A 26,177-nucleotide genomic window follows, 5' to 3' on the forward strand; every position below is an offset into this window, starting at 1 on the left:
TATATAAATTATTTTATGGGGAAATTATTTAATTATATCTCGAGAACCGCTGAGCCGATCGATTCAGCACGCGTGCCACGGTGGACCCGAGTATGATGCCCGACTGTCTGTAACGCTGAGAGCGTACAAATTAAACCAAATTGGAACTCTTGAGAGCATACAAATGAAACCAAATGTGTTGTACCCTCATTAACCCATTAAAACCAGGAAAGCATCTGTGTCATTTTATGTTTTAGCTATGTAGGTATTATAACAGCATTCGTTCTTCAGAAAACTTGTGGTTTTAGAAGGGTGGTTCTCAAAAATAGCAGCTATACAAGCTCACAGCGCGAACTTGTACAATTGCTGTTTTTGAACAATTATAAAAAAATGTTTTGGGGAGGGGAGGTCCCTCTTTTCGGGGACACCATTTGGGTGTGAAAAGGTTTGACTAGTGATTTAGAAGGCGTTTTGTATCATCACCCTCAGGTCTTACTGGGGTTAACGTGTGGTGTCATTGTTCCTCTCAGGGTAAAGCCCACCCTCAGGTCTTACTGGGGTTAACATGTGGTGTCATTGTTCCTCTCAGGGTAAAGCCCACCCTCAGGTCTTACTGGGGTTAACGTGTGGTGTCATTGTTCCTCTCAGGGTAAAGCCCACCTTCAGGTCTTACTGGGGTTAACATGTGGTGTCATTGTTCCTCTCAGTGTAAAGCCCACCCTCAGGTCTTACTGGGGTTAACATGTGGTGTCATTGTTCCTCTCAGTGTAAAGCCCACCCTCAGGTCTTACTGGGGTTAACATGTGGTGTCATTGTTCCTCTCAGGGTAAAGCCCACCTTCAGGTCTTACTGGGGTTAACGTGTGGTGTCATTGTTCCTCTCAGGGTAAAGCCCACCCTCAGGTCTTACTGGGGTTAACATGTGGTGTCATTGTTCCTCTCAGTGTAAAGCCCACCCTCAGGTCTTACTGGGGTTAACATGTGGTGTCATTGTTCCTCTCAGTGTAAAGCCCACCCTCAGGTCATACTGGGGTTAACATGTGGTGTCATTGTTCCTCTCAGGGTAAAGCCCACCTTCAGGTCTTACTGGGGTTAACGTGTGGTGTCATTGTTCCTCTCAGGGTAAAGCCCACCCTCAGGTCTTACTGGGGTTAACATGTGGTGTCATTGTTCCTCTCAGGGTAAAGCCCACCCTCAGGTCTTACTGGGGTTAACATGTGGTGTCATTGTTCCTCTCAGGGTAAAGCCCACCTTCAGGTCTTACTGGGGTTAACATGTGGTGTCATTGTTCCTCTCAGGGTAAAGCCCACCCTCAGGTCTTACTGGGGTTAACATGTGGTGTCATTGTTCCTCTCAGGGTAAAGCCCACCCTCAGGTCTTACTGGGGTTAACATGTGGTGTCATTGTTCCTCTCAGGGTAAAGCCCACCTTCAGGTCTTACTGGGGTTAACATGTGGTGTCATTGTTCCTCTCAGGGTAAAGCCCACCTTCAGGTCTTACTGGGGTTAACATGTGGTGTCATTGTTCCTCTCAGGGTAAAGCTCACCCTCAGGTCTTACTGGGGTTAACATGTGATGTCATTGTTCCTCTCAGGGTAAAGCCCACCGGGACAAGCAGCTGGCCATCCTGCGGGACCACCTGGACAGGTACTACCACAGCCGGGACAGGAAGTGGATAGTGCTGTTCCCCGAGGGCGGCTTCCTGCGCAAGCGGCGGGAAACCAGCCAGTCGTTTGCCAAGAAGAACTCGCTGCCGCACCTGACGCACGTCACACTGCCGCGCCTGGGCGCCACGCAGGTCATCCTGAAGACCCTGGTCGCTCAGCAGGAGAACGGCAGTGTCAGCCAGGACGCTGGGACGTCAGGTAACCAGGAGGAAAATAAGAACATAGGCGGCACACAGATTCATTTCAGTCATTTGGATTCCATAGAAGTCAGCATGTCTTCTATGGAAGCATGCCATGCAACGGAAATCTACAAGCTGCAAGTTCTGCTATTTTCGAAGATATTTGAAAAATATAAAAAGAAAAATGGAAACATAAATCTTCTCTTCCGGGAGTTCCCCTGGCACTAAATATTTTTAGATGGGGGAACACGCTCCGTTGCCAAATACAAAATACATTTGAGGGTCCTTGACTCCTTGACATGAAAAAGTTTGAGAACCCAAGTAGAGTAGAGTTAACCTGACGCTGCCAGATCCAAAAAGCTTGCTACACAAATTTGTTTCACAGCTTATTGGGATCTGGGATCGCGGAAGCAAATTCGATGACGGGGCTGTTCCTTTTTTTCAAGATACTTGGTAGATGATTGGATGGGACCATCTGTCTATCACCGTGTGGGCGTGCAAACACAACCAATCATATTGACGTGTCTATATAGCTTCACATCCGGTTTCGCACATATCCCGCCCTTAGCTCACGCTGATTGGTTCGGTACGGAGCAGATCGGCGTTGGCTCAACTACCTGAGAGATCCCAGATGAGTGGTGTGTTGGAGAATATGGTTCCCCAATACCGCCCTCATCTTGCAGCGTCAGGTTAGAGTAGAGTGGGGTTAATAATAACGCCTCTATAGAGTCATTTGCCTCATCGTTTCAGCACCTTTTTTGCAACAGTGCTGATCCGATGGCGTCAATCTGAACCATAGTTAACAGTAAGACGCCTAAAAGGGCTGAGACACTCTACCAGATTAATGTCACTTCATTATGTTTTTTTTTTAAATCAAAGGCTACTTAATATCCAAATCCAACAGATAAACAAGTGCCTATATGAAGTGTCTTCAGTGTATATGAATACTCAAATGTGCTTTACATGGGGGCATGAGAAAACAAATAAAACAACTTTATTAGGGGGGAATAAAATCAAAAACTGTGGAATGAACTAGCTGGGGAGTGCATTTCACATGGGGGTGGGGCAGACCATTTTCTGACCACCGACTTCCACGCATGCTGCTTCGCATCGAGGACAGCTTGACAGCTTCGTGCTGTGGTGAAATCACCGCGAGCCTCCGGTGTCCTCTGCGAGACATGTTAAGCTGAAGCAGCTAGCATGGAAGCTAACGTTGGTCATATGGATTTATGGAACCTTTCCCTCCGATATTGCACACAACCATGCCGTTATCCACGGCGTCCATCTGATAGCGTTTAAATGTAAATGTCCCGTCCCATCCACAGAGCAAAAGCCATATAAGCGGCTTCTTCATTTATTGACTCGTTTGGGCTTTGTTGTTGTCTGAGTCTGACTGACGGAGCTGTAGAGTGGACTCAGTGTAGTGCTGCCGTGCAGTGTTGCCAACTCTCCAGTAACGGAAGTAGCTAGTGGCTCCTCGAAAAGTAGCTAAAAGTCGCCAGGGGTGGGATATGCGCGCGCGTAGCGCGCGCCGCCCCTAGCGACTTTGTTGCGTCCCTAGCGACTTTTAGGCGCCCCTAGCAACGAAAATATGTAGCCAGCCCAGAAAAACATTTGTCATTTATGTGCACTTAGTTTGTATCATCTCTTCATTTGATAACACATCGTTTAAACTCATTGTAATATTAAAAAAAAACATACCTCAATTCAACTAATGTTTAGAACGCTATTTTGTTCCGATCCATACAGGAATTAGAAGGTTAATACTTTATGCATCCGAGTGTGTATTTTATTTTTACTAGCAGACTAAACTGAGCTGCCAGTGCTTCCTCCTTTCTTGCTCTGTCGAGCTCGAGGGGCGCGTTCGGAAATACCGCACCGGAGCGCACTCACCTAGGCAGAGCAAGAAAGGAGGAAGCACTGGTAGACAGTCTGTGCAGTGTGCACATAACCGAGCCGAGGAAGCCACTGAGCCTGCTGTGACCTGTGAGCCAGACCAGACGCGCCGACCACTTTTAGTTTTGCCAATTTCGCGGATTTGAGGCTGAGAAAAAAAAAAAAAAAGATTTTATCTCTGGCGCATATCTGGCGCCTGTCAACACGATTTGTCCCCAATTCACCAGGGGAAAAAAGCTAGATTTCTCGCCAGAAGCTTTTCACTAATTCAGTCGCTAGGGGGGTCTGGAAAGAAGCTAAATATGACGACAAATCCGCTAAGTTGGCAACACTGCTGCCGTGCAGGCGTGCAGTAGCCTATTCAGTACTTGTGAAACACGGCCAGTGCGAAACGTTCCACGGTTAAAACAAAGGTGGGATTATATGCGTTAATGTTTTTATCGCCATATTTTTCGTTCATCATTCATGTGTTTGGCCCAATGCTGCTCGTGTGTGTGTGTGTGTGTGTGTGTGTATTGTGTGTGTAGCAGCAGCATTACATGAAGAGCGTGATGTGATGGATGAAAGCATTGCATGCTTCCTGCACGTTTCTATAGTAAGTGCAAGCTGCACGTTTCTATAGTAAGTGCAAGCTGAAGTCGCAATTACGTTTTGTGCAATTCCAGCTTTCAAAGTACTTGTGAAACGTGTACTTTTAGCTTCAACTTTTAAACTTTTAGTTTTTATTTGTATTAGTGGCAAGATTCAAAATGGCCAGTAAACTAGACATAATTGATCTACTAGTCTCCTAGTACAACACACAACGTGTCCCATGACCATTTTTGGTAAAACTGCAGTTGCTACATTTAAATGTTTCTGACAGATGATTTAATTTCAGTTTTTTTTGTGAAACCTTTTTATTTTTTATTTTTTTAACACATTTTATTTTAGCAATTTTTTTCAATTCTAAAACTAACAACATAATAAAGTATTAGTTGTACTTATGTTAATACAATATATCACTTATACTATTGGTCATTGTATTCTGTCATCCGGATCTTCCATCATGCAAGCAGGTAAAAATGTCAGCACACAAATATAATAAGAGGGAAGTTAGTCCTTTGAAGACCCTTTTCCGGGGTCTCCTCATAAAGAGGTGCAGGGCTGGGGCTCAGAGGGATCCTTCCCATCTCTGCGCTGGTAAAACAGTACATAGGCTTCTTCAGTCACAATGTCATCCTCCGAGGCAGACCTAACACTGCTATCGTCAAAATGATGCCACTTTCCGTCCACGTTATTCTTGCCGTAGGCTGTGTAGTGGCCTCCTCCCAGTCCGCCAGAATGGTTGGAGACAGCAATGAGGTCGTAAACGCAGGGGGCAGCCTTGGGATCGCACACAAACTCTGACATATTGAGCTCCCGGACGGGGAAGTCCACCATGGTTTCCAGCTTGTCCCTAGAGTACCGGTTGTAGGAGAAACGTTTTAGGTGAACTACCAGGATGCGAGGCAACGACCACAGGTCAAACTTTTTGGTGGCCTGCTGTTGTTTCTTACACGTGGGACAATACCATGGATCGTGTTCTCCCAGTGTCTCCATGGTTGTGAAGAGCTTGATGCATGTCCCCAGAGCCACTGTGGATGTCGTGGGTGGGAGCATGCTGTCGTGTTCATCAAAGGCCATTGCTTCCTTGTCGTCATAACACCGTTCCCTTGTGCCATAGTCCCATTTGCCCTCTACAGTTGAATATGGATCCAGTTCAAGGGTGTCTCCATTGAAAAGCAGTGGGGGTTTATAATCATAGTTTTGAAGCATGGAGAGGGTGAAGAGCTTGGGCAGTGTGGAGGACGGCTTAGCTTCAGTTACGTCTTCAAAGCCAGACATCGTCTCCTTGTCCTCTTTCACCTTGCTTGCCAGGATATTTTCTTGCTCCGGTCTGCTCACCTGGTGGTCCATGTTCTCCTCACCCTCACGTTTGTTGTCCTCTTCCTCCGTGCCATCTTTGGACTCCTGGTAGCTCGACTCGTCTTCCTTGCTCTCGCTGCCATTAAGGAGGCATCCATGATGCTGGAGCCAGTGGGTGACCTTGGTTGAAGCGCTGCTGCAGGGGCTCGGGGAGTGCTTTATATAGCGTCCGATCCTTTCTAGGATTTTATCGTACAGAACATCTGCTGTGAGGTTCTGCCTGGGCACAGTTATGAGTAAAGGACTGCCAAATGTGTTGTAGTAGTTGTAGTAGCCAGCACATCTGAACTGCACACGCACGGTAATCTGACTGTCCTCCTCCTGCACTTCGTACACAACGATGACGTCATATTTTCTGATTTCGTCGAGGGCATTATCCCGCTTGAAGAGTTTATAGATGCTGTTATTGTAAACTTCAGTCACCACCATATTCTCTGGAGGGAGTCCACAGAGTTGAGACAAGGCGCTGCACAGGTCCATAACAGTACCCATCTTGGGGACTGCCACCCTGTACTTTTTGGGTCTGGACTGAGGGTCTGATCGGACCAGGGAGACCTCCATGGTGCAGTACGTACTCATGGGCAGAGGCAGTGAGAGGTAGCAGAATGGGTCAAAGGTGACAGAGACCTTGGAGCACTCTGGGCACACCAAAGTAGACTTGAAGAGGCCGTGGAATAGGTCGACTATAATCGAGTCATTGCGCAAGCGATGATCAGTCCAGGCTTCTTTAGCCACAATCTCATCTGGACGGCCCTCTGCATCTCGCACTTCTAGGTAAGGCTTCTTTTTGACACGGTTCAGATCTTCATGCAGACCATCCAGCAGAAAGGCCAACAGCTCCTGGGAGTCGTGCTGCTGGTAGCCATTAAACTGAGGGGCAAACAGCCCAACCTGCTTCTTAAAGTCAAGTGGGGCCACCCAGCTTCTGCGCTGGCGCCACATTCTCTTGACCAGGTCACCATAGGCCTCTGCAATCTCCCCCCTCATACCCAGTGGGTTCTCCCGGTTTATCTCTGCCCCATACTGATTAGCCCGCAGGAAGTATTGGGTGAGCGGCGATGCATTGCTCAGGCACTGGAGGGCAGAGTTCATGAAGCACGTGTTGCCTAGATTGCGGAGACCACAAAGGCCAGGCTCGGATTCCGACGTGGAATTGAAATTGAGGCGTGTGCTGCTGAAGTCATCTCCATTGGTTACTCTCGAGAGCACTAAAGCGGTGCTGGATTTGGAATGACCCTGTGGAGGAACTGTGGCAGTGCTGGATTTGGAATGACCCTGTGGAGGTACTGTGGCAGTGCTGGATTTGGAATGACCCTGTGGAGGTACTGTGGCAGTGCTGGATTTGTGATTGAAGGCATGTGTGGGGCATTTGCCATCCTCCTTCTGTCCAATCACAACCACCACACCTTCATATAGACCGGCATCATACACGGTACTGTCTGCTGGTCTGTTCAGCTCCACTATCGTGTCTTTGGTAGACGCCGTCTTCTTTCCATGATTTGTCTTTTTTGACATTTCCAACGGCTTGTGCTTATAATAGAGCTGTGTCTCTCTCTCCGTTGGAATTTCAAAATGCGACCTCATCTCCTTTTCTAAGGTACCTAAAGTATCAGCTTTACTGAAATGACGAGTTACCACCTTGTCCATCTTGTCAATTTCACACAACGTCAGTTCCAACAAATAGACCTCTACTTTGTATTGCGAACCAAACATGCCCTGTTCAGTTACCTTCCTGACAATGGCTCTCTGGCCCTCGGGACAACCATACCAGCTGACCAGCTTGTTCCATGCTTCAGTGGGAACTAGAACATAGTCCTGCATATCTGTAAGGCCCTTTTTCAGGACTTGGGTCTCATGGTCTTGGAACAGCCCAGAGTTATCAATACGTCCTGGATAGAGGATGGTGTTCTCTCCAACATTGTAAACGTTGAAACTGTTACATCCCACATATTTCTCCCACTTCTTGAACCACCGACTATCTATCAGGTACCATTTGTCGTCCTTTCGCAGAGACATTGTACTTAGTGATGTTATTGTCTGTTGCTGATTTTCATTTGAAGGTATCTTAGCGGCTACCGGCTTGGAGTCGGAGTCCGCCGTGCTGCCGGGTGCGTCTCCCTCAGTCATCATGGAGTTGGTGCCAAGAATGTGCTGTTGAAGGGCTGCTTCCGTTTTCATTATGATTTTTTTATTTTTTATTTTGTAGTTTGGAAATCAGGGCGAACAGGTTTGGTTGAACGTGGGTAAACGTTGTGCCTGTCCACGGTGTTATCAATATTGAAGCAATTCAAACTATTAAGAAGCGATTTTGACAAAAAAGAATAACTACACAATAACAGTCAGAGATGATCTCAGAACAAAGTATTGGGCATCGTTCAGGAGGTCTCGTAGGCATAGAAGGTGGAAGAGGAACAGACGTTTCTACTGAAACCACGGCTGCCTTTAAACAGGTCTGCTCGGTTCGCTCGCTTGTGTCATCTTAGTGAGGTGATGATCATCCATCCATGTTTGGACCATCTCAACCATCCATGCCCATATATGGAGACTATAGGGTCATCGTCTATTTTGTCCAAATATGGAGTCCATAAGATCTGGACACACGACCTCTTTAGTAACCATAGAGATCCAAGCTGGAACAGTCGATTGATCTATACATGCTCTGAAAATGCACATGTCCCACCATGTATGTATGTATGTATGTATGTATGTGACAGTATAGGATACAACCTGGTGGCGCATATAACAGGCCCATGTAAAAAAAATTGGGGCAGAGGTTCTGCTCTACACAGTTTTTCTTCGATCAAGCCAACAGTGCCGGAGATTTGCTGTTCACAGACGAACACATGGAGAGGAGCGCTGTCTCAGTAGTAATTCTCACCAGAGTGTCAGGAAGAGCACTATTGCAGGCTGGGTGACCCAGGGGCCCTGCTGAAACCCCAGGGTCTGCTAACGCAGCGCTCCATGTGCTACAGTCTCAGCACTAACACAAGCCGGAATCTGAAGGTGTCAAGAGGGAAGGCAGAATAGGCTGATGATAATATGGTTCCATGTTTTTGTAGACAGTTCACAAACCTGCCTACCAGTGACATCATAGGCCTTTCCCCCCCCCCAACAATATTTACAATTTATTTTATTTTATTTTATTTGTGAGAACAATTATAGCATTCTAACTTTCCAGGAGTAGAAAGCCTAGTAGCTTAGATTGCTTATTGATCACTGTCACTGGTAGGCTTCTGAACTATCTACAGCCGTCCGACACAGACCGAGTAGAGACAAATTACCATAAATACCATATTATCAGCATTCGCGAGGACCAATTATATGATCATCTATTGGAACACACTTTTTAAAATGATGCTTTGGTACTTTTCTGCCTTTATTTCATAGTACAGTGACAGTGAGAGAGTTGACACGCAGCAAAGGTCCATGGCACGGGGCTCTGGAATCCAACTCGCTGTCAGGCTGCATCATAGCCTATATGGCATGTGTCTTAACCACTCGGCCATCAGCGTCCTCTTTTTTTCTATTTTCGATCAATTTTGAAAGGGAATTTTGTCTGTGGGTTTTATGCAAGGCATAATGAATTGCTAGGTGGTCATTGTTGATTAACAAATCACAGACGGGGTGATTTATGTATCAACAATGACCACCTAGCCATTCATTATGACACGGCTACTTAATACATAAATTAATAAATTGACAACAAAAATAAGTATTTACTCGCTTATGGTAATGAAAGTATTCCAAGTTGGCCCCGCAGAGTAGACGGCACAGAGCACAACACAGTCGCCTCGGAAAGTGAGTGTTGATCAAATGGAATACAGTTACGGTACTGCATTGTCAATTTCTCGCTTCAAATGTTTTCCAAAATATTCTTGAGAATGAGAGCAATGTTTAGTTGTAAATGACATTGTGTGTTTGTTTACATGTCTGTCATGTTGGATACAGCATAAAATCCAAGCGGTGCAGCAGGTGCTCTGAGGCTTTGATTAGACACCGGTCATTATTCGGTCATTATTCAGAAATAACACACTGCTGAATTCAGCGATTGATTGACTCAGCGATTGTTTTTGGACTTTGGTTTCCTAGCTCTCAAAGGAATGAGCCCAGCTTAAACCGTAAATTCTTTGATATTGGAGTGTTGGTGGTTTGTGACAGTTACAGTTAAGACACGCTGTGTTTTTTGGGGGGGACGTGACCTTCCATTTGAATCTGGATAATATAACATTAAAATTGGGAGGAGAGACGGAGGGAGTGACCGAATGACCGCAATGTCCCTGGCTGTCCTCTGGCTGTCCTGCTGTCTGTCTGTGTGCATATGCATGCATGTATGCAGCGGTTCCATTTGGTTTCATTTTGCGCTCTCAAGTGTTAAAGGAGAATTCCATGTTAGAAGGCTTTCTTACCTTTATTTGTAGTTGTTACGTCCCCAACAAAGAGGTCCAGGTGTTATTTTGTGCAAAAGTGCATTATTGGCTATTTCCTCTAATATAAGCCCTCAATGAATTGAATTGAATTGAATGGGGCATTGGGGTGTTGTGCTAATTCGCTTATTTCCATCGCTCAAATTAGCACAAAAACCCAACACCCATTGAGCGCTTATATTAGGGGAAATAGCCACTAATGCACTTTTGCACAAAATAACACCTGGACCTCTTTGGTGGGGACGTAACAACTACAAATAAAGGTAAGAAAGCCTTCTAGCATGGAATTCTCCTTTAAAGATCTAATAAGGGTCCATTTGGTTACCAACTCTCATTTAGCTGGGGACCACCTGTTACCCCATCAAGGACCACTGGTGGTCCCCGGACCACTTGAAATGTTCGGAGATAAAAGGTTTCTGGCTGACAACAACAAAATGTACTTTGGTTACTGTGCACCGCTGACAGTAACATACAGCCTGCATGGCTGCATGGCACGCAGCAGCGCACACCGCTGCAGCTCCTTCACGCCTGTCCAAAGGTAGCCTGGAAACCAGACAAATCTGCCACAGGGAAAAAACATCCGTGGGGAGATTGGTTTGAATTATATTTCTCTCACCTGTCCCCAGAGTTGTGATTGAACAATCAGAGCCCACTATTTAAAGTGAGACGTTTGAATCTGTTTCTTAACCGCCCCTTGGAAATACATCTTCCACACCGAAGTTCCAGACTAATATCTATGCAGTGATATTAGTCTGGCCATGCTAGTCCAAAGGTCGGCGAGCTAGCCCCTTGTCTCCCTATAACAACCAATCAGAGACCTCCCTACCCCTCACCCGTCCCGCCATTCAGGAGGATGATGGGGAGGGAAATACGGTGGTGACCTTTCAGGCCGTGTGATTGGCCCGCACGCCTGATGGCGCGCCTTCCCTCTGTTAGTGTTTACTAAAAGGGCACGGCTCCTCACTCTCTCTCTCCCTCCCTCTCTCCCTCCCTCCCCGGTGTGGGTTTTTAAAACATTTGTTCCAGTCTTGTACTGTGTCACTGCACAGGGAGCTTGTGTGGTGACACTTTTTGGCACAGGGCCCGGTTCTGTGGGCGGGCCGCTTTGCAGGGGAGAGGAGACGATAGCTTCGCCTTTCAGTGCAGAGGTGTCTCATTACCCCACCTGGCAGGGAGCTAGGGTATCGTAGTTAAATACAAGTAACGAAATAACTTAACTAGTGTTGGAGTGAAGTAGAAATACAATTAAAAACAAGGCTTTACACAAAAACCATGACTAACTATAAAACTGTTTGGTTACAAAATTTACTAAAACTAACTAAAACTCATAGAGAAAATGCCCTTAGTTTAAGTCTTTGTCAAAAAATCTATCTATATCTTCAAAGATAGAAAATAAATAGTAGATCTACGGGCAAAATTGTAGATCTGCTATTTTTGCTCATGTAAAGCTTTCAGCCTTTTTTTTTCACGATAAACTATAACCGCAATCAAATTAAGTGAGCGGTGCCTTTCATCACAATGATGATGTCACCATGACGTCATGGACATTCCGTACTCAGACCTTAGATTATATATACCAGTAAGACGCGCAAACGCGGGAAGCGAACGCAGCTCGTACATATTTGGGTTTTGGACGTATAGCTGCTTTGGGGACTCCTTATATGGTTATGGCTGAGTCATGGTGACGTAATCACTCAGCTCCATATATGGGCACAAAAGCGGGACAGACAGACACACAGACAGACATGATCTGCTAGGTCTCATAGTAAGTGCTCACTGCGTTCGCAATTAATAGAGACGGCACCAGATTTCTCCTCCCATCCACTTGCATTAAGTTGCTCAAAAGCGCATGAGGCGATTTCACTCCTCCTACCGGGTAGGAACAGAGTGCATTCTGGGATGGATTGGGCCAAATCGTGAACGCGCTGTGCCGTTGACTATCATTGCGCCGTTTGCGCGCGTTCACGTATGAAACATAGCGTTCACGTATGAAACATAGCGTTCACGTGTCATGCCCCAATAACATGAACGTACGATAGTCAACGGACCAGTGCTGGCTCGAGCTGCAATGCCAAATTCGGCCACTATGTCCATTTCTCCTCAGGGTTTCCGCCCGGTGCCGTCTCTATTAATATATACTCTAAGGCACAGACAGACAGACAAAGCTGTGCATTGGAGCGGTTGCATGCACCGCTCAAAAAGAAAAGTCAGAACTAAATGATGATAACCTTGAGAGGGAAGGCTGTTAGCCTGAACTTCCTCAATAGGGTATATAATAATTTCTTATCAAGACTATTATGCAAATACCAGTTGTAAAACTATTCTTGCTTCCTCATTGCAGCGATTAGATGTCTGTACACAGGGTTGATTAGGTGTGTTAATCACCTGTGGACCTTTTCAGTGTTGCCGGTGGCTAGACTGGCGTCTGCACCACACCCAGACCATAACTCTGAGTGTCTAGAGTACTCTAGACCAGTGGTAACCAACCTTTTCAAGCCCAAGAGCCCATTTTATTCCCAATTATAAGCCAAGATCTACCACTAAAACGTGTTAGAAAAAAACACTTGTTTTGTTGCTATTTCTGACAGGCTCAATGCATGTGCACACATCCACACAAAGACTAAAGCTTAAATTAGAATAAATACTTATAGTAAGTTATATTATCAATGTCAAATAATATTAAGACAAATTAGAAATAATTAGTATTAGAAATATTTTGTTTCTCATTTCAATGAATATTCACATTGGCAGATGTTCAAATGACATAGGCATAACATGACCATATATATTTGCACAGATATGGTGACATACTCTCAGGGTCAGCCCACCTTTAATGAGACTGCTGTGACTGCACGTTATCTGCAAGCGTTTTGAAATCTGGTTCATATTTAGTGATTGCCAGTCTGAGGGTGTCATTAAGATGTGAGTCAGTCATACGAGTTCTAAACTTGGATTTTATTATTTTCATTTGTGAAAAGGCCATTTCACATAAGTACGTGGAACCAAAGTATAGGCATGCAGCTTCAGTGCACACGACACAATCAGGGGATACTTCTCTGCTCACAAGAGACCAAAATTCCTTCTCTTTAGCTCTGACCTGCAGGTTACAGTCACTTACTAATCCAATAATCTCCATTTAAATATCTGAAGTTAATGCAAACACATCCTGCATTTTATCGGACAGCAGTTCAATGACAGTAGGCTCAGTAAAGAGGAAAGGGTTTGATACAAAAGCAGCTACTTAATTGACTCATGCGTTGTACTTCAACAGGTTTTCATATTTCATATTTATCATATTTTTTGCTCTATGTGTGCGTGTGTACAGAAATCAAACTGTAGCATTGATTATTGTCACGGACAGAAGTCATTCTTTCCCTATGCATATGCCCTGGAGTGCACTCGGCTATTAGTTTGCATTGCAGACTGGTATATTCAGAACGCGCCTTTAATTAAAAACCAAATGCAGCTGTGTATGTGGCTCTCAGCGTGCGATACCCCCCCTCACCTCTGTGCTGGAAATATAACGTCTGGGTTTCCGAGGCTACATCCATGCTGACGCAGTGACTGTCCTGTTTCTGGCTAAGCTTTACGCGCAGGGCACATGAACCTCTCCGTCTCCAGTCAGTGCTGGTTGTTGTTTATTTGCATGGCTCAGAAAATGAGTAACAAACTAAAATGAGAACGTTATCGAGTTGTTGGAGGAGAATAATAATGTTATATTTCTTATTGTGTTCTCGGGCTGCTGTGCTGCGTTGCTGCTGCGCTGTGTGCCAACCACATCATCATCTTTTCATTTTGACATGATTCACATGAAATAATAATCCTGCACCGCGTGTAGCGTTTGGTTTCATTAACGCGACAAAATAGCCTACAGCTGCTGCTGCCAAAGATACCAAAGATTGGACAGTGCTACGCAACATGGAAGTAACACCGACTCGAAGCCGTTTATAAATCAGTCAGTGAAGTCAACTTTTCACCGCCGTTTAGTCGGTCATGAACGAACGAATCAAAATAACTAGTTCTTTTTGGTGAACGAAACCGATCCGGTCACTTCCGTGAACGATCCGTTCAAAATGCAAATGACGGGGAATCGCCCGGCTGCTCTTCTCATTCAGTCAGTGCGAGGCTGCGAGACGGAGCAGCCTGAAAGGCAAGCATTTGCATTCCAATGGGTCTGACACTTCGCGATCGACTCGAAAGGTTCCCGCGAGCTACCGGAAGCTCGCGAACCCCCGGTTGGTGACCCCTGCTCTAGACACACGCACACACACACACACACACACACACACACACACACACACACACACACACACACACACACACACCTAAAAACATATTTTTGGGGGTCCCCAAATTATATATATATAATTAAAAAAAGAATTGCACCTGAATGGCTGGAAAAAGGAAATTAAGAGTTTACATAGTATGTTGTACATGCATACACTTTCCTTGAATGATTATATCTGGTTTCAGTATTCATTTATGATATATTCTCTCTATTATTAGGGTTATGTTTGCAGTCAGTTTGAATTGGTGTTGGGGAGGGGGGCGGGGCGGGGGGGCGTGAGACATGGCCAAAGCGTTTCCGGGGGTCCCCAGCCAAAAACTTTGAGAACCCCTGGTCTAGACCAGTGGTTCCCACACGCTTTTAGCTCCAGAGAGTCCAGACCCTAAAGAGAACTTTGATGTCTATTTTCATTACTTTGGAAAAAATGAATTATGTTTTTAATATTTTGAAAATGTAATTTTACCCACCCTGACAAGCACAAGGAATTGTTGAGTCAATCAATTTAGCTTGACTCGGTTCCAAGCATGAATACTGTGAAAATAGCTTGTAGATCGTCTATTTAAAAACATATGCCTCTTTATTATTATTTGACAATTTGGCCGGTGTTTGACCAGTTTTCATAGTATAGTTTGTTGATATCTTTCTTTTTTTAAATGTATTAGGTATTAAATTATTTTCTTTGTTCACCTATATTGACATGAGGACGTCGGATTGAAATTGTTTAACTCAACTCTTTCTTTCTCTTTTTCTTCTGCCAATGACAGGTCGCAAGTGTAAAGGCCTTCAGTGGGTGGTGGATGTGACCATAGCGTACCCAAAAGCACGGCCCATGGACATCCAGACCTGGATCTTCGGCTACAGGCCTCCCACGGTCACACACGTGCACTACAGGTAAGGATAAGACGCAGATCATTACACGCTACACATGGTCGCAGCCCGCACCCAGCACAAAGGCCATGGTACTATTATGCTGCACCTGTGATGTTCCTTTTTACTGACACCAAGTTTAAAATAACAATTGAGTGCACAGAATATCAATATGAAGCAACTGAAAAACATGTTATTATATTGGTAGTGGATGGAGAAAGAGGGTTTTGTCCAACCACGAAACGGGAACCAATGGGTGCGAAGAAGGGCACAACCATGGGCGGGACTTGGTTAGGGTGAATTGGTTATAATGCATGGTCCATAATGGTTATCCCATGGTAACTTTATTAGTCAACTGTTTACCATGCAGCCATTTTTAATTATGGCCAGTACAGTGCACCATAAAAGGGCAATGTGTCGTTTTGTAACACATTAACAAGAATTTGGAGACACGCCTCTCTCTCTCTCTCTCTCTCTGTTTGAACTACCAACGTTTAATTCCACAAGCGGAAGACTGTGTTTTGTGTATCGGGTGCTTTTTAGATCATAATGTGTTGGCATGAACTTTCCAAAGAACACACAAGTTATTTTGAAAGTCCTTGTAAAACATAAATATTTTATTAGGACATTGCGTTTCCAGAATAGATTACCTGTCTCCACCAGGCCGAAGGCATGGGGAGAGAGTATGTTTTGCACTCCGTCCGTCCGTCTGTCCCTCCGTCCGTGCGTGCATGATGCATCCGTCTGTCTGTGTACAGCTAATCTATGGCACCTCTGCCCACACATTTTCCACAATGGCCTGATATAGCGCCACCATGAGGCCGATTTTAGAAAAACACATTTCTTTATATTACTCGTACAGATTTTGCCCATACATCACACAAATCGCTATACACCATCTCTACAGTCATGTGATCTGTGATCAATACGGACCTGTCCGCTTACCCATATCCCCAATCGTTAAGATTGCCTTAGTTTACAGGATTTGTCCATTTCCAACAAAATACCTCAAATCATTAACACAGCGTGCGATTTCCGTGAAATTATGCACACACATTCCCACTAGGCCGAGGAAGAAATGCCACATCTGCCGGTTATAGTGCCACCATGAGGCCGATTTATGTAAAACACATTTCTGTACAGTACATTACTCGTCCATATTTTATCCATACATCACGCAAATCGGTATACACTATCTCCATAGTAATGAGATAAACACGCATCTCTCCTCTTTCCCATATTCCATCCTGATTGGCTAAGATTGAGCAAAATGCCTCAAATCATTAACACGGCGTGTGATTTCTGTGAATTCTGAATGCACACACATTCCCACCAGGCAGAGGACGAAATGTAAATGTTTACACCTATTTCTGCACGATCTGTCTTACGATTTACTATTTTCAAATTGCCGAAATGTGTAGGGATGAAGTGCTTAATGTATGTTTTTTAATTAAAAAAAACCCAATCAAAATCTACAAAGTCACTATAGTAGCACTAGCTAGAGAGTAAAAGTACAATATTTAATCCGACATGTACGTAGTAAAAGTACTGTACTTAGTTACTTCACACCACTGCCCCTGAACATGTGACTCCGTAGCGTCTACAACCCCTGATAAGCAAGTCATATTCTGGGCACACCTGACTGCAATTAGAGTTTTTATTGAACTTATTGCTGTCCTTTTGTGCGTGGATCATAAGATGAAACTTAAAAGCAATTCCAAATCAACATAAAACTCTTTGGGCCCTATCTTCTGCCATGGCAGTGCCAATTATCATTGCCATCTTCCAACCGTTGCAGCTGTGCCTGCATGGCACCCACGTTGCCAAAATACCAAATGATCTTGCGCCTATTTGAGGCGTGGCCTGGAGCAATCGGGGCGCACTACTATCATAAATACAGACTTTGCGCTTTGTGCCAAGAACAGCATTTAGTTAGTTACTTCCTGGTGCAGATATCATGTAAAATGTGGTGAATCCATGGCCTCCTTGTACGCTACAGTAAGGTCATCATCAACATCCACAGGGGGCTCCGAGCACACGACACGTTCCCGCTGTGTTTCTGTCATGCTTCAATATGCAGTATAAAAATAAACTACCATGACAATGGTAGTTGTTGTGAATATTGAGTTGATATGCCAAGATATCGGAGATGTGTTAGAAATGAAGGGACAGGCTCCTGACATCATTATGTCACATTATAAATGCTACTCCTGTACTGTACAATGTATATGGAATGCAGTTTTTCCTCAGCAGATCGCGTCTCTTCCAATTTGCTGTTTAATTAACAGTGCGCTATGCTGAAAGCGCTTCTTAAAGGTAATGGGAGCCCAGTCTCTGATTGGTTTAATTAACGCCCAAAACACACCCATGACTAAATCAGACTCTGTGTCATGCAGTGACTTTTAGCGCCATTCGCCAACCTTTAGCACCCAGATAAGCACTGCTTAACTAGTAAAAGTGACATGTCAAAACTTACTTCTCCTTCACGGCAATAAAAAGCAGTGGACTTAAATGGACGCTGTGCTCTTTTCATGTGCATTTCAGTTCATTGCTGATGGTTATCATAGTCTATAGAGGAACTAACGTTTTTACAATATAGCCTCTATGCACACAGAATAACTCTTCCTACTTTAAGCCCGTTCCCTACTTCCTTCACAGGTGTTACTGATTAAATTTCTAATTAAGGCTCTCTTCCATTTAGTGTACAGTGGTACGTATTCATTTCAATGTAATTAAAAAGTTGCCTTTTGGAGAAGCAGGGTTTTCTAGTCCGCTTTGAGTCCAAGCGGTCTGTTATTGAGCTCAGTGGTCATTATTCAGAAATAACACACCACTCAGCATTCAACCAAGCCGTGTAATAAACGGAGATAGTGTGATAATGTCCCTTTGTGTCTGGCTGTAGAGATGAACCTCTCATTACGCTCTTCTTATTGTTCAGGTTATGATGATTTAAGACACCACTGCCATCACAGGGTTTATCCTGTCACGGAAACCCTGGTTAAAGTCATTGAATTTGAAAACAGACTTTTCCAAGCCTGGAAAGGTTTTGGAAAATGTATTTACCGTATTTATTTATTTTTAAGAAGAATGTTATGAGATCATTGTCCACATTAGTTGTGTCTACTCCACAAGTTCCACACAACACATTCATAATGTGTGGTATTTGAAAGATAATGCATGTGTATTCCAAAGGTTTTTCCATTGTTTACCTGGTGCATGTCCATGTTGCTAATCCCCATTGGGTGTGGATTATACGGCGTGCAGGACTTGGTGTGAGATTAACGTGTTCCTCTGTCTGTTGCATCACCTTCACATGCTAGATTAAAGGGAGGAGCGTTAGTCTTGTGGGAATGGTCCTCTCAACTCCTGCAATGTGAGAGCCTCAGACTGGCCCGCACAACAACTCCGACAGGGTCTTGAGCTCTGCAGTCTGGTTTTGCTCTGCTGTCGTGCCGCAGTGTGACTACGTCAGGGTTTCTCAAAGTGGGTGCCGTGGCGCTAGTCCAGGTGTGCCGCAGAATATTTTGATAATATTTAGGAATTTATCAATATCACTTAGCCAATTAAACCCTCCATACATAGTAATGGAGGGTTTAACCTTGACAAAAATAGATTTACGCGTTGCTTGTGCTCTCTAGATTCTGAGCGTGCCGAAAATGTGCAAACTGCTAGTATTTATAAGCGCAAACTTTCCCGAAAAACAAGCCCACAGTCGCTTATAATATGGCAACACTGACGTGCACACGCATGGTACACGGTACCGCCCTGGAGCTTAGCACAGAGGCATGCTGTCGCGCAGCGTAACGAGGATTAACCTGCTGATTAAGGAGAGACGGTGGGCGTGAGCGCGTGCGTGCTCATGCACATATGCATGAGTGTTTGCTGCGTGTGCGTGCTGCCGCATGAGGGCAGCTTGCTAGAATAGAATAGAGGAGTGGTCCCTGTTTGAGTGTGGACTCGATGTCTTATATAGAAAAAGGACTATACTATACAGAGACATTGGAGATGTTGCCACATGGAGGGGGGATGAGGGAGGGAAGAGGGGTGGGAAAAAAAGAAAAGAAGAAAATCTTGGGAACTGCTCTTGTATCGTTTGTAGAAATGCCATATGTACTATACTATACTGCACTTTCCAAATAAAACAAATATTATAAAAAAAAAAAAAAAAAGAATAGAGGAGTGGTTCCCAAACTTTTCAGCTCGAGACCCAAAAGAGAAATGAGACGTTTGCCCCGGGACGAAGCACCGCGTTGTGGGCTTGTAGATCGTCTATTTTCACAATTTATGGAATTTATTTGATCTTTCTTTTATTTCTTAATGAAATTACAGAAAATGATAATTTAATTTTGTTTCATGACAACTTTTTCCTTTTTGGGTAGGTTTCTTTTTTAAATGTTTTGAAACGATAATATATGAAAACATCAATCAAACATCCAATCAAAAGGAACTCATAAAAATGTGTCTGCGAGACTGCGACCCACAAATGTGTCCCGACCCACTTTGTACTAGGGCGGTACAGTTATAGGAAAGAAAACATTGCAAAACAGCACCATCACTGATAAACTGACAAACAACTTTGTAAGAAAGCGGTATACGAAGATATCATTGCCACCTAACAGCCCCTGAATCACTAGCCACGGCCATTAAAAATATATTCCGGCGAAGCGATTCGGGTTCTGGTGACGCTGTCGAAGGCAGGGTTTTCTAGGTTGAAAATGGAACCGGCCCAATGGAGATGAGGGATGATCCGGTATGAACCAATCGCCAAAGAGTCCCACTTTGGCCACACCGTCATTTCAGAAAACAGGTTAAGGTCAAGATCCCAATTTCATTCAATCTGAAGTGATAAAACTAAATTATTAGAAAATTCGAACTGGAACACACCTGTTACTGTGCTCAATGTACAGATTACAACGATTACTATAAGAATATAGATTTAACTAAACAAAAAAAAAGATTGATAACCAAAATACATCACATACGACACTGACATTGGCAGCAAATAGTGTGCATTATGTTCCCTAATTGTTTTGGACACTTGTGTGAATGTGTGCGTGCGTGCGTGCGTGCGTGCGTGCGTGTGCGACTATGAGCTAGACATGATAGATGATATTGGTTTTGGGGCTACACATGTGTCCAGTCTAGTATACTGTAGGTGTGGTATATAGTATATACTCAATATGTAGTGGACTAAGTGGAGTATGCTTGGCAGTGTTGGGATGTCAGATGAGTGAGTGTGCATATGATTTACAGTTTCCCCAGGACCCAAACTAGTGAAAATGGCAGATGTTGCGATGTGTTGTGAGCTTGTAGATCTGCTATTTTTACTACTTAGTTTGTTTTTTCTTTTCTTTTTTACATTAAGGCTGTCAGTTTTTGAGGGCTGCTAGCCCCTCCAGGGCATGGCCTCCCGAAATGACGTCATATGGCAGCCACGTCTATGGGAGACAAACTTTTAATGTTTGTTTAGGGGAGTTATAATGTCATTTATTTTATGTTTGTTTAGGGGAGTTATAATGTCATTTTTTGCCAGCCAAGTCTATGGACTTTGGCAGTAAATGATAACGTAAGATGTCATGCTGCTTTAAATACATCTTGTAATACATTTATTTAATTTATCAATACTAGGCACAGTAAAAGTATATTTACAGTCAGGAAAGCAGGTGGGGGGTGATTTATTTTGGTAAGCAAGAAGACTTCTCTAGGTCCAGTTGCAAATTGCAGACAGGTGCTCTTTTTCCACCTCCATAATAAGCGTGTTTTTCACCCATCTGGAGTTGCTGCTCATCAGCCAGTTCAGAGATTGTCTGATATCTCTCTAGCGATTTGTGCTTGAGAGTGTTTTCCTTTTGTCTAGGACAGGGCTGGTCTGACTGGTCCCTATCTCTGTCGGTTCAAACATCCCATTGACTTTAGTGGAGAGAACCAGGAAGGGGGGGGGGGAAACATATCCAATGTAGTTATTATTCAGCCACAAGCTCTTTTTACAATATGGTTCAGTTTTTATAAAGCTCACAGAAAGACTTAACCACAAAGTTTTGCAAAGGCTCACGACCTGTTTGAGTGGTAAAGACACGGGGAGTAATACAGTTTGCATACATAATAATACAATAGTTAGTCAATAGTAATACAGTTATACTCTTTCAGCAGAGAGATGTCTCTGGCGAGAGACTGCTTCTGTTGACTATGTGAACAGTCCTTACATTTGGGAAGTCTGTGTTATTTGGCACTCAACACAAGCTTGAGAATAGTGATGCAATTAAAGCAGTGAGATGGAAATGTTGAATCCAAAAACCAGTGTCGAGTACCTTGGAGACACTCTCGTCTACGGGGAGGAAATTTCAAATTGCACCTAGAATCTTATCTAAAACGGTTACACCAAAGTACTGTACCAGGTACTTCAGGTAAGGGAAGGCACGGCAGTTTTATTTGTATTTGTATTTCAACAACCGCGGCCACTTAGGAAACGGAAGGTTTCCGGTTCGATCTTCTTGAAAATAATTTTTGAATAGTTCAAATAGCCAATCTACAAGCTCACAAAGTGTCGATGTAGATCGGCTAGTTGAACAATTTAAAAATGTATAGTATAGAAAGAAAACACCCGTGTGAACTGAGTAGTGCGGCATTCCCGCACTAAAGTGGCTATTTTGGCCATCTGTCTAAATCCCTAAAACACCTCCGCTACCCGTTACATTATACATAGATGTGGTTTGGGTGTTACAATAATGAAACCAATCACTGTGCCACATGCTATTGCCTTTAAGAGATCCCTTATCCGTTGTTCGTTATGCCCAGTGCTATATTGCTTCATAGCCTTACGGTCTATGCTCATAGCCCATGGATAAGTGATGTGTTGCTGCCTTGAAGCAGACTTGTGCTTCATTTGGTATATATAGATTGTGCATGTAGGTCGTCTCTACGAAACGGTATCAAGCGATAATGACATTTCGCTCTATACCAAACTAATTTGGCATACGGCTTATGGGTGCTTTTAAACTCCACTATGAGCCTTCCCATATGTGTGCGACCAAAATAGCAATTTAGGGGAAAGCACAGTGTCGGCATAATAGCGGGTAACGCTAGACCAATAATATCATTTAGGGACAGAGTAAGCTCCTATACTCGTAATTTTCGGGCAGAGCCTGACTTGCGGGCCGCGTCGCGGGTAACGGCGGTGACGAAAATCGAGCCCTTAGTCAGTGTCCTCACCCTAACCAATCCTTATGAGCAGGTTGGTGCCTCAGCCGTCTCTGTGTGAATGTGAGTGAGTGAATGAATGTAATGCACATGGTAAATCGCTCTGGATAAAGGTGCTATATACTGTATATATGCACCATTTACCATATCATGTCATTCCAGTATGGAGGAATTGCTTTCACTATGAATCCACTTCCTACTGTAGATACATTATAGTCTCTCCAGTTCTCCGCCCCACCCCCCCCCCTTCTCTCTCTCCCTCTCTGTCTCTATCTCTCTCCCTCTCTCCCCCTCTCAGTCAGTTTCTCTCTCACACCCAGTTTGTCTCCCTGTCTCTGTCACACATACATACATTCTCTCTCTCTCTCTCTCTCTCTCTCTCTCTCTCTCTCTCTCTCTCTCCCCCTACATAATCTCTCTCTCCCAGACAGTAGCTCCATAAGCCCCATGTGATGTGAATGGCAGATGGGATGGCTTGGTGGGTGCAGGAGCAGGGGAGGTGTTAGATAAGTTGGATTCTATATTATTGCTGCTGGGCAGAAATCTTGTATCTCCAGCACACGAGTTCGTTAAATGTTCTATACGTTGAATGAGTCAAAATCAGTGTGGAAGGAGGTAAGAAGGTGGCAAACTTTAAAGATGGAAAGTAGAAAAATCCTTTATTAACAAGGGTTAAAAAACGACCAGCATGGGCCTTCACCAGGGTCAACTGGGTCGACTCCATATTTCAACTTTTTATGTGTTTGTTTTTATTTGTTGTGAATTAATGCCCTACTTCATCATACAAGAGTGTTACAAATCTACAATCCGGTCTAGGGCTTGTGAATAAACTACATTGGCTCCATTAGGAACTTCCCTCCACAATTCCTGAAAAGTACAGTTTTTGGACATCATCTTTTTTTGTTGGTCCTTTTCTGCTGCCCTGTGCGTCTGTTTGAGAACCTAGCCAAGTTGATATGATTTATAGTCATCCTCAATCTGCCTGGTCATCAGATGGATGCTTCGTACCTACGTACCTGACACGCACGCACACGCACGCACACACATGCAGTCATGCACGCACACACACACTCTATAACTGTGAAAAGAATCAACAGAGGTCCGTAGTCATTACAATGCCAACTGAGCAACTGAGTCAATGTTGGCTAAACGGCATTGCATGGACGGTGGAAGTCCACTCACAGATCAATCTTAACCCATTCTGACCTGAGATCAGATTATACAAATGTCTGTTTGAAAATGACAGTTTTCTGAAAAAGTCATGTTTCTATGTCAGTCGTTCTTCGATTTTTCAAAAATAGCAGACCTACACCTCGTAGTGCGCCACTCGGTGGCGCGCTATGAGCTTGTAGATCTGCTATTTTTAAATAGCTAAAGCATAACGTAATGCTAACACCAAAAGGGGTTCCCGCCTAAAATGTGTTAACTACAGAGGTGTTTGCAATTGTAATATAAAAACGGTAGTTAAAAATAAATAAAGGAAGGCAGTGTTGATATCTTGAGCAAGTTAACTTCATTCTCATACCGTGCTGAGACGGGTGGCTCTAAATCGAACCACAGTTTGGAAAATGCTCTGGAAAAAACGGTGGGCAGTAATGCTAAGTACAGTACGCGGTACGGGATACCATGAGTCATAGGCAATGGACTGAACATGCCACACCACTGGTTTGGTATGGTCCTTCCATTAACCCATTAAGATCCCAGGCAGATTCTAAATATGTCTGTCAGTTTTCCGAAAACCTTTTTGCCTTCCTTTGTTTATTTGTAACTACCTTTTTATGTTACCAAACACTGTAGCCCCTGTAGTTAAGATTGATCTGAGTGGAATTTAACCGCCCGGGAATTATTAACCACGCAATGACGTTTAGCCAACATTGACTCAGTTGCTCAGCTGGCATTTTAATGACTACAGAGAAAGTGTAAACAAACACCAGATCTAAAAATGAAGCCATTAACAGGTTTATTCATGATAACCACTTAAACCCTATAGGACAGGGGTTTTCAACTGATTGTGAACCAGGGACCACCACCTTGACTAAGGATCAACCTGGGGACCACTGTTGTGTTGCAATGGGATATGGGCTAAGATTAGTGCTTTCGTAACACTTGTTATGGAATGCATCCCATGTCTTATACTGTTTCTGAACAGTATAACTGTTGAAGCAGATCTACATCCATACATTATGGCTATTATCGGCTATTTGAACTATTTTAATAATAGTATTTATATATATATATATATATATAATATATATATAGTAAAAATGGCAAATACGTGCAAGATATAGCACATGATGACATGATTATATGGGAACATTTCCTAATAATGATGACTCAATCAGGCAAGCTGGTACACTTCACCCTTCTTGAGATTCTGCCTTTTCTGTGGAATTTCTTAACCTCAGACTTCCCAGTAATTCTGATAACATTGACGCACTTTCATGGAACAGTGAGTGCACAGACGTTTAGTGCACTGTTCCGTGGAAGAAAATACAAAATCTTCACTTTGCTACATTACTAAATGCATGGTCAGGGACCACATGCAATACCTCCACGGACCACCAGTGGTCCACGGACCACTGGTGAAAACCCCTGCTATAGGAGTCCCCCAGGGATCTATACTATAGTGACCCCACACACAGTCACGCTCATGACGCATTGTGAGCTTGTAGATCAGCTATTTTCTCAAGGAACAGTTTTGGACATACAAGGTTTCCACCCGACAGCATCTAGTATAAAACTAGTGTCTCTAGTTCTCGGGGAGAAACCACCTAACTCCAAAATGTTCATTTTTCAGGAAATGATATCTGTCTTTCAGGAAATGAAGAAAACCTTATATTTTAAAACAATGCAATACTGCCTCATGAAACTTGGTATTGTGACTTTATATATTGTCAATGACTTGCATGAGAGGGGGAGGGGGGGGGGCAGTTAGCTGCTTTAGCAGACAGTTTGAGGATCAAATGGAGTTGAGAGAGGTTTTATATATATATATAAAAATATAAAACTAATCTAAAACCTAAAATCGAATTAGGTGGTTTCCTCCCGACAGCAACGAGTTATAGTCTTGTTTGTTGCTTGGTGGAAACCTCATATGTTCAAAGCTTTTGTGTGATGATGCTGTAGTAGAACATGGAGATAAGAGGTTTCTGACCGACAGCGACGATATCTTAATCTAGTACACCTGTAGTATAAATCAAATCTAGTGCATACTGGGTTTTTCTTTTGCCAGATGTTTGCCCCCAGAATAGGGGCTCTAGGATTCGTGGTGTGACAAATATCAATTTGAATTTGAAACGTGTTCTTTTTCATGTGGTCACACATCACACTCTCTCCCAGACTCCCTGTCACTTCTCTGTTCTCTCTCTCTCCCTCCCTCTCTGAGACTCAGACACACATTTGATGAGGGGATAATGAGAGTCTGGGGGATCGCAGACGGCCTCAGGGGATCGTAGATGATTAGACGTTTTTTTTACAAGTGCCTTAGGGAGTTGGCGTCGCCGTGGAGATGCGAGCACATACACATTCTCAAACGTACTGTTTCTCTTTTTTTTCTTCTATCTTTTCATCTGTCTGTGTGTCTCTCTCTCTCGCGCGCGCTCTCTCTCTCTCTCTCTGTCTTTCCGTGTTTATTTATTTATTTATTTTCAACTCTCCAGGCCTGCCTCCTATTTCTCGATGGCAAGATCTTCACTTCACTGAGTCTGTGTACATGGTCAGGGCTTTTCTTTGTTTTGT

The 26,177-nt window shown here is 43.8% G+C and overlaps 2 protein-coding genes across 2 annotated transcripts in view; one reads left to right on the plus strand and one right to left on the minus strand.

Moving 5' to 3' along the window:
- Nucleotides 1-26,177, plus strand: part of lpgat1 (lysophosphatidylglycerol acyltransferase 1) — a 65,391-nt gene that overhangs the window by 25,534 nt on the left and 13,680 nt on the right. Inside the window, exons 5-6 of the mRNA XM_080791065.1 lie at nucleotides 1,572-1,842; nucleotides 15,140-15,266. Coding sequence (XP_080647191.1) covers nucleotides 1,572-1,842; nucleotides 15,140-15,266 — 398 coding nt within the window. The remainder of the gene's footprint in view (nucleotides 1-1,571; nucleotides 1,843-15,139; nucleotides 15,267-26,177) is intronic.
- LOC308334080 (ubiquitin carboxyl-terminal hydrolase 4-like) lies at nucleotides 4,845-7,793 on the minus strand (the record flags this gene model as incomplete). Its single annotated transcript, XM_080790668.1, has 1 exon — nucleotides 4,845-7,793. One exon carries the CDS (start codon nucleotides 7,791-7,793, stop codon nucleotides 4,845-4,847), a length of 2,949 nt encoding a protein of 982 aa, XP_080646794.1.

Source organism: Protomyctophum bolini, assembly GCF_963924005.1.
Source record: "Protomyctophum bolini genome assembly, chromosome: 19".
Classification (NCBI taxonomy): Eukaryota; Metazoa; Chordata; class Actinopteri; order Myctophiformes; family Myctophidae; genus Protomyctophum; species Protomyctophum bolini.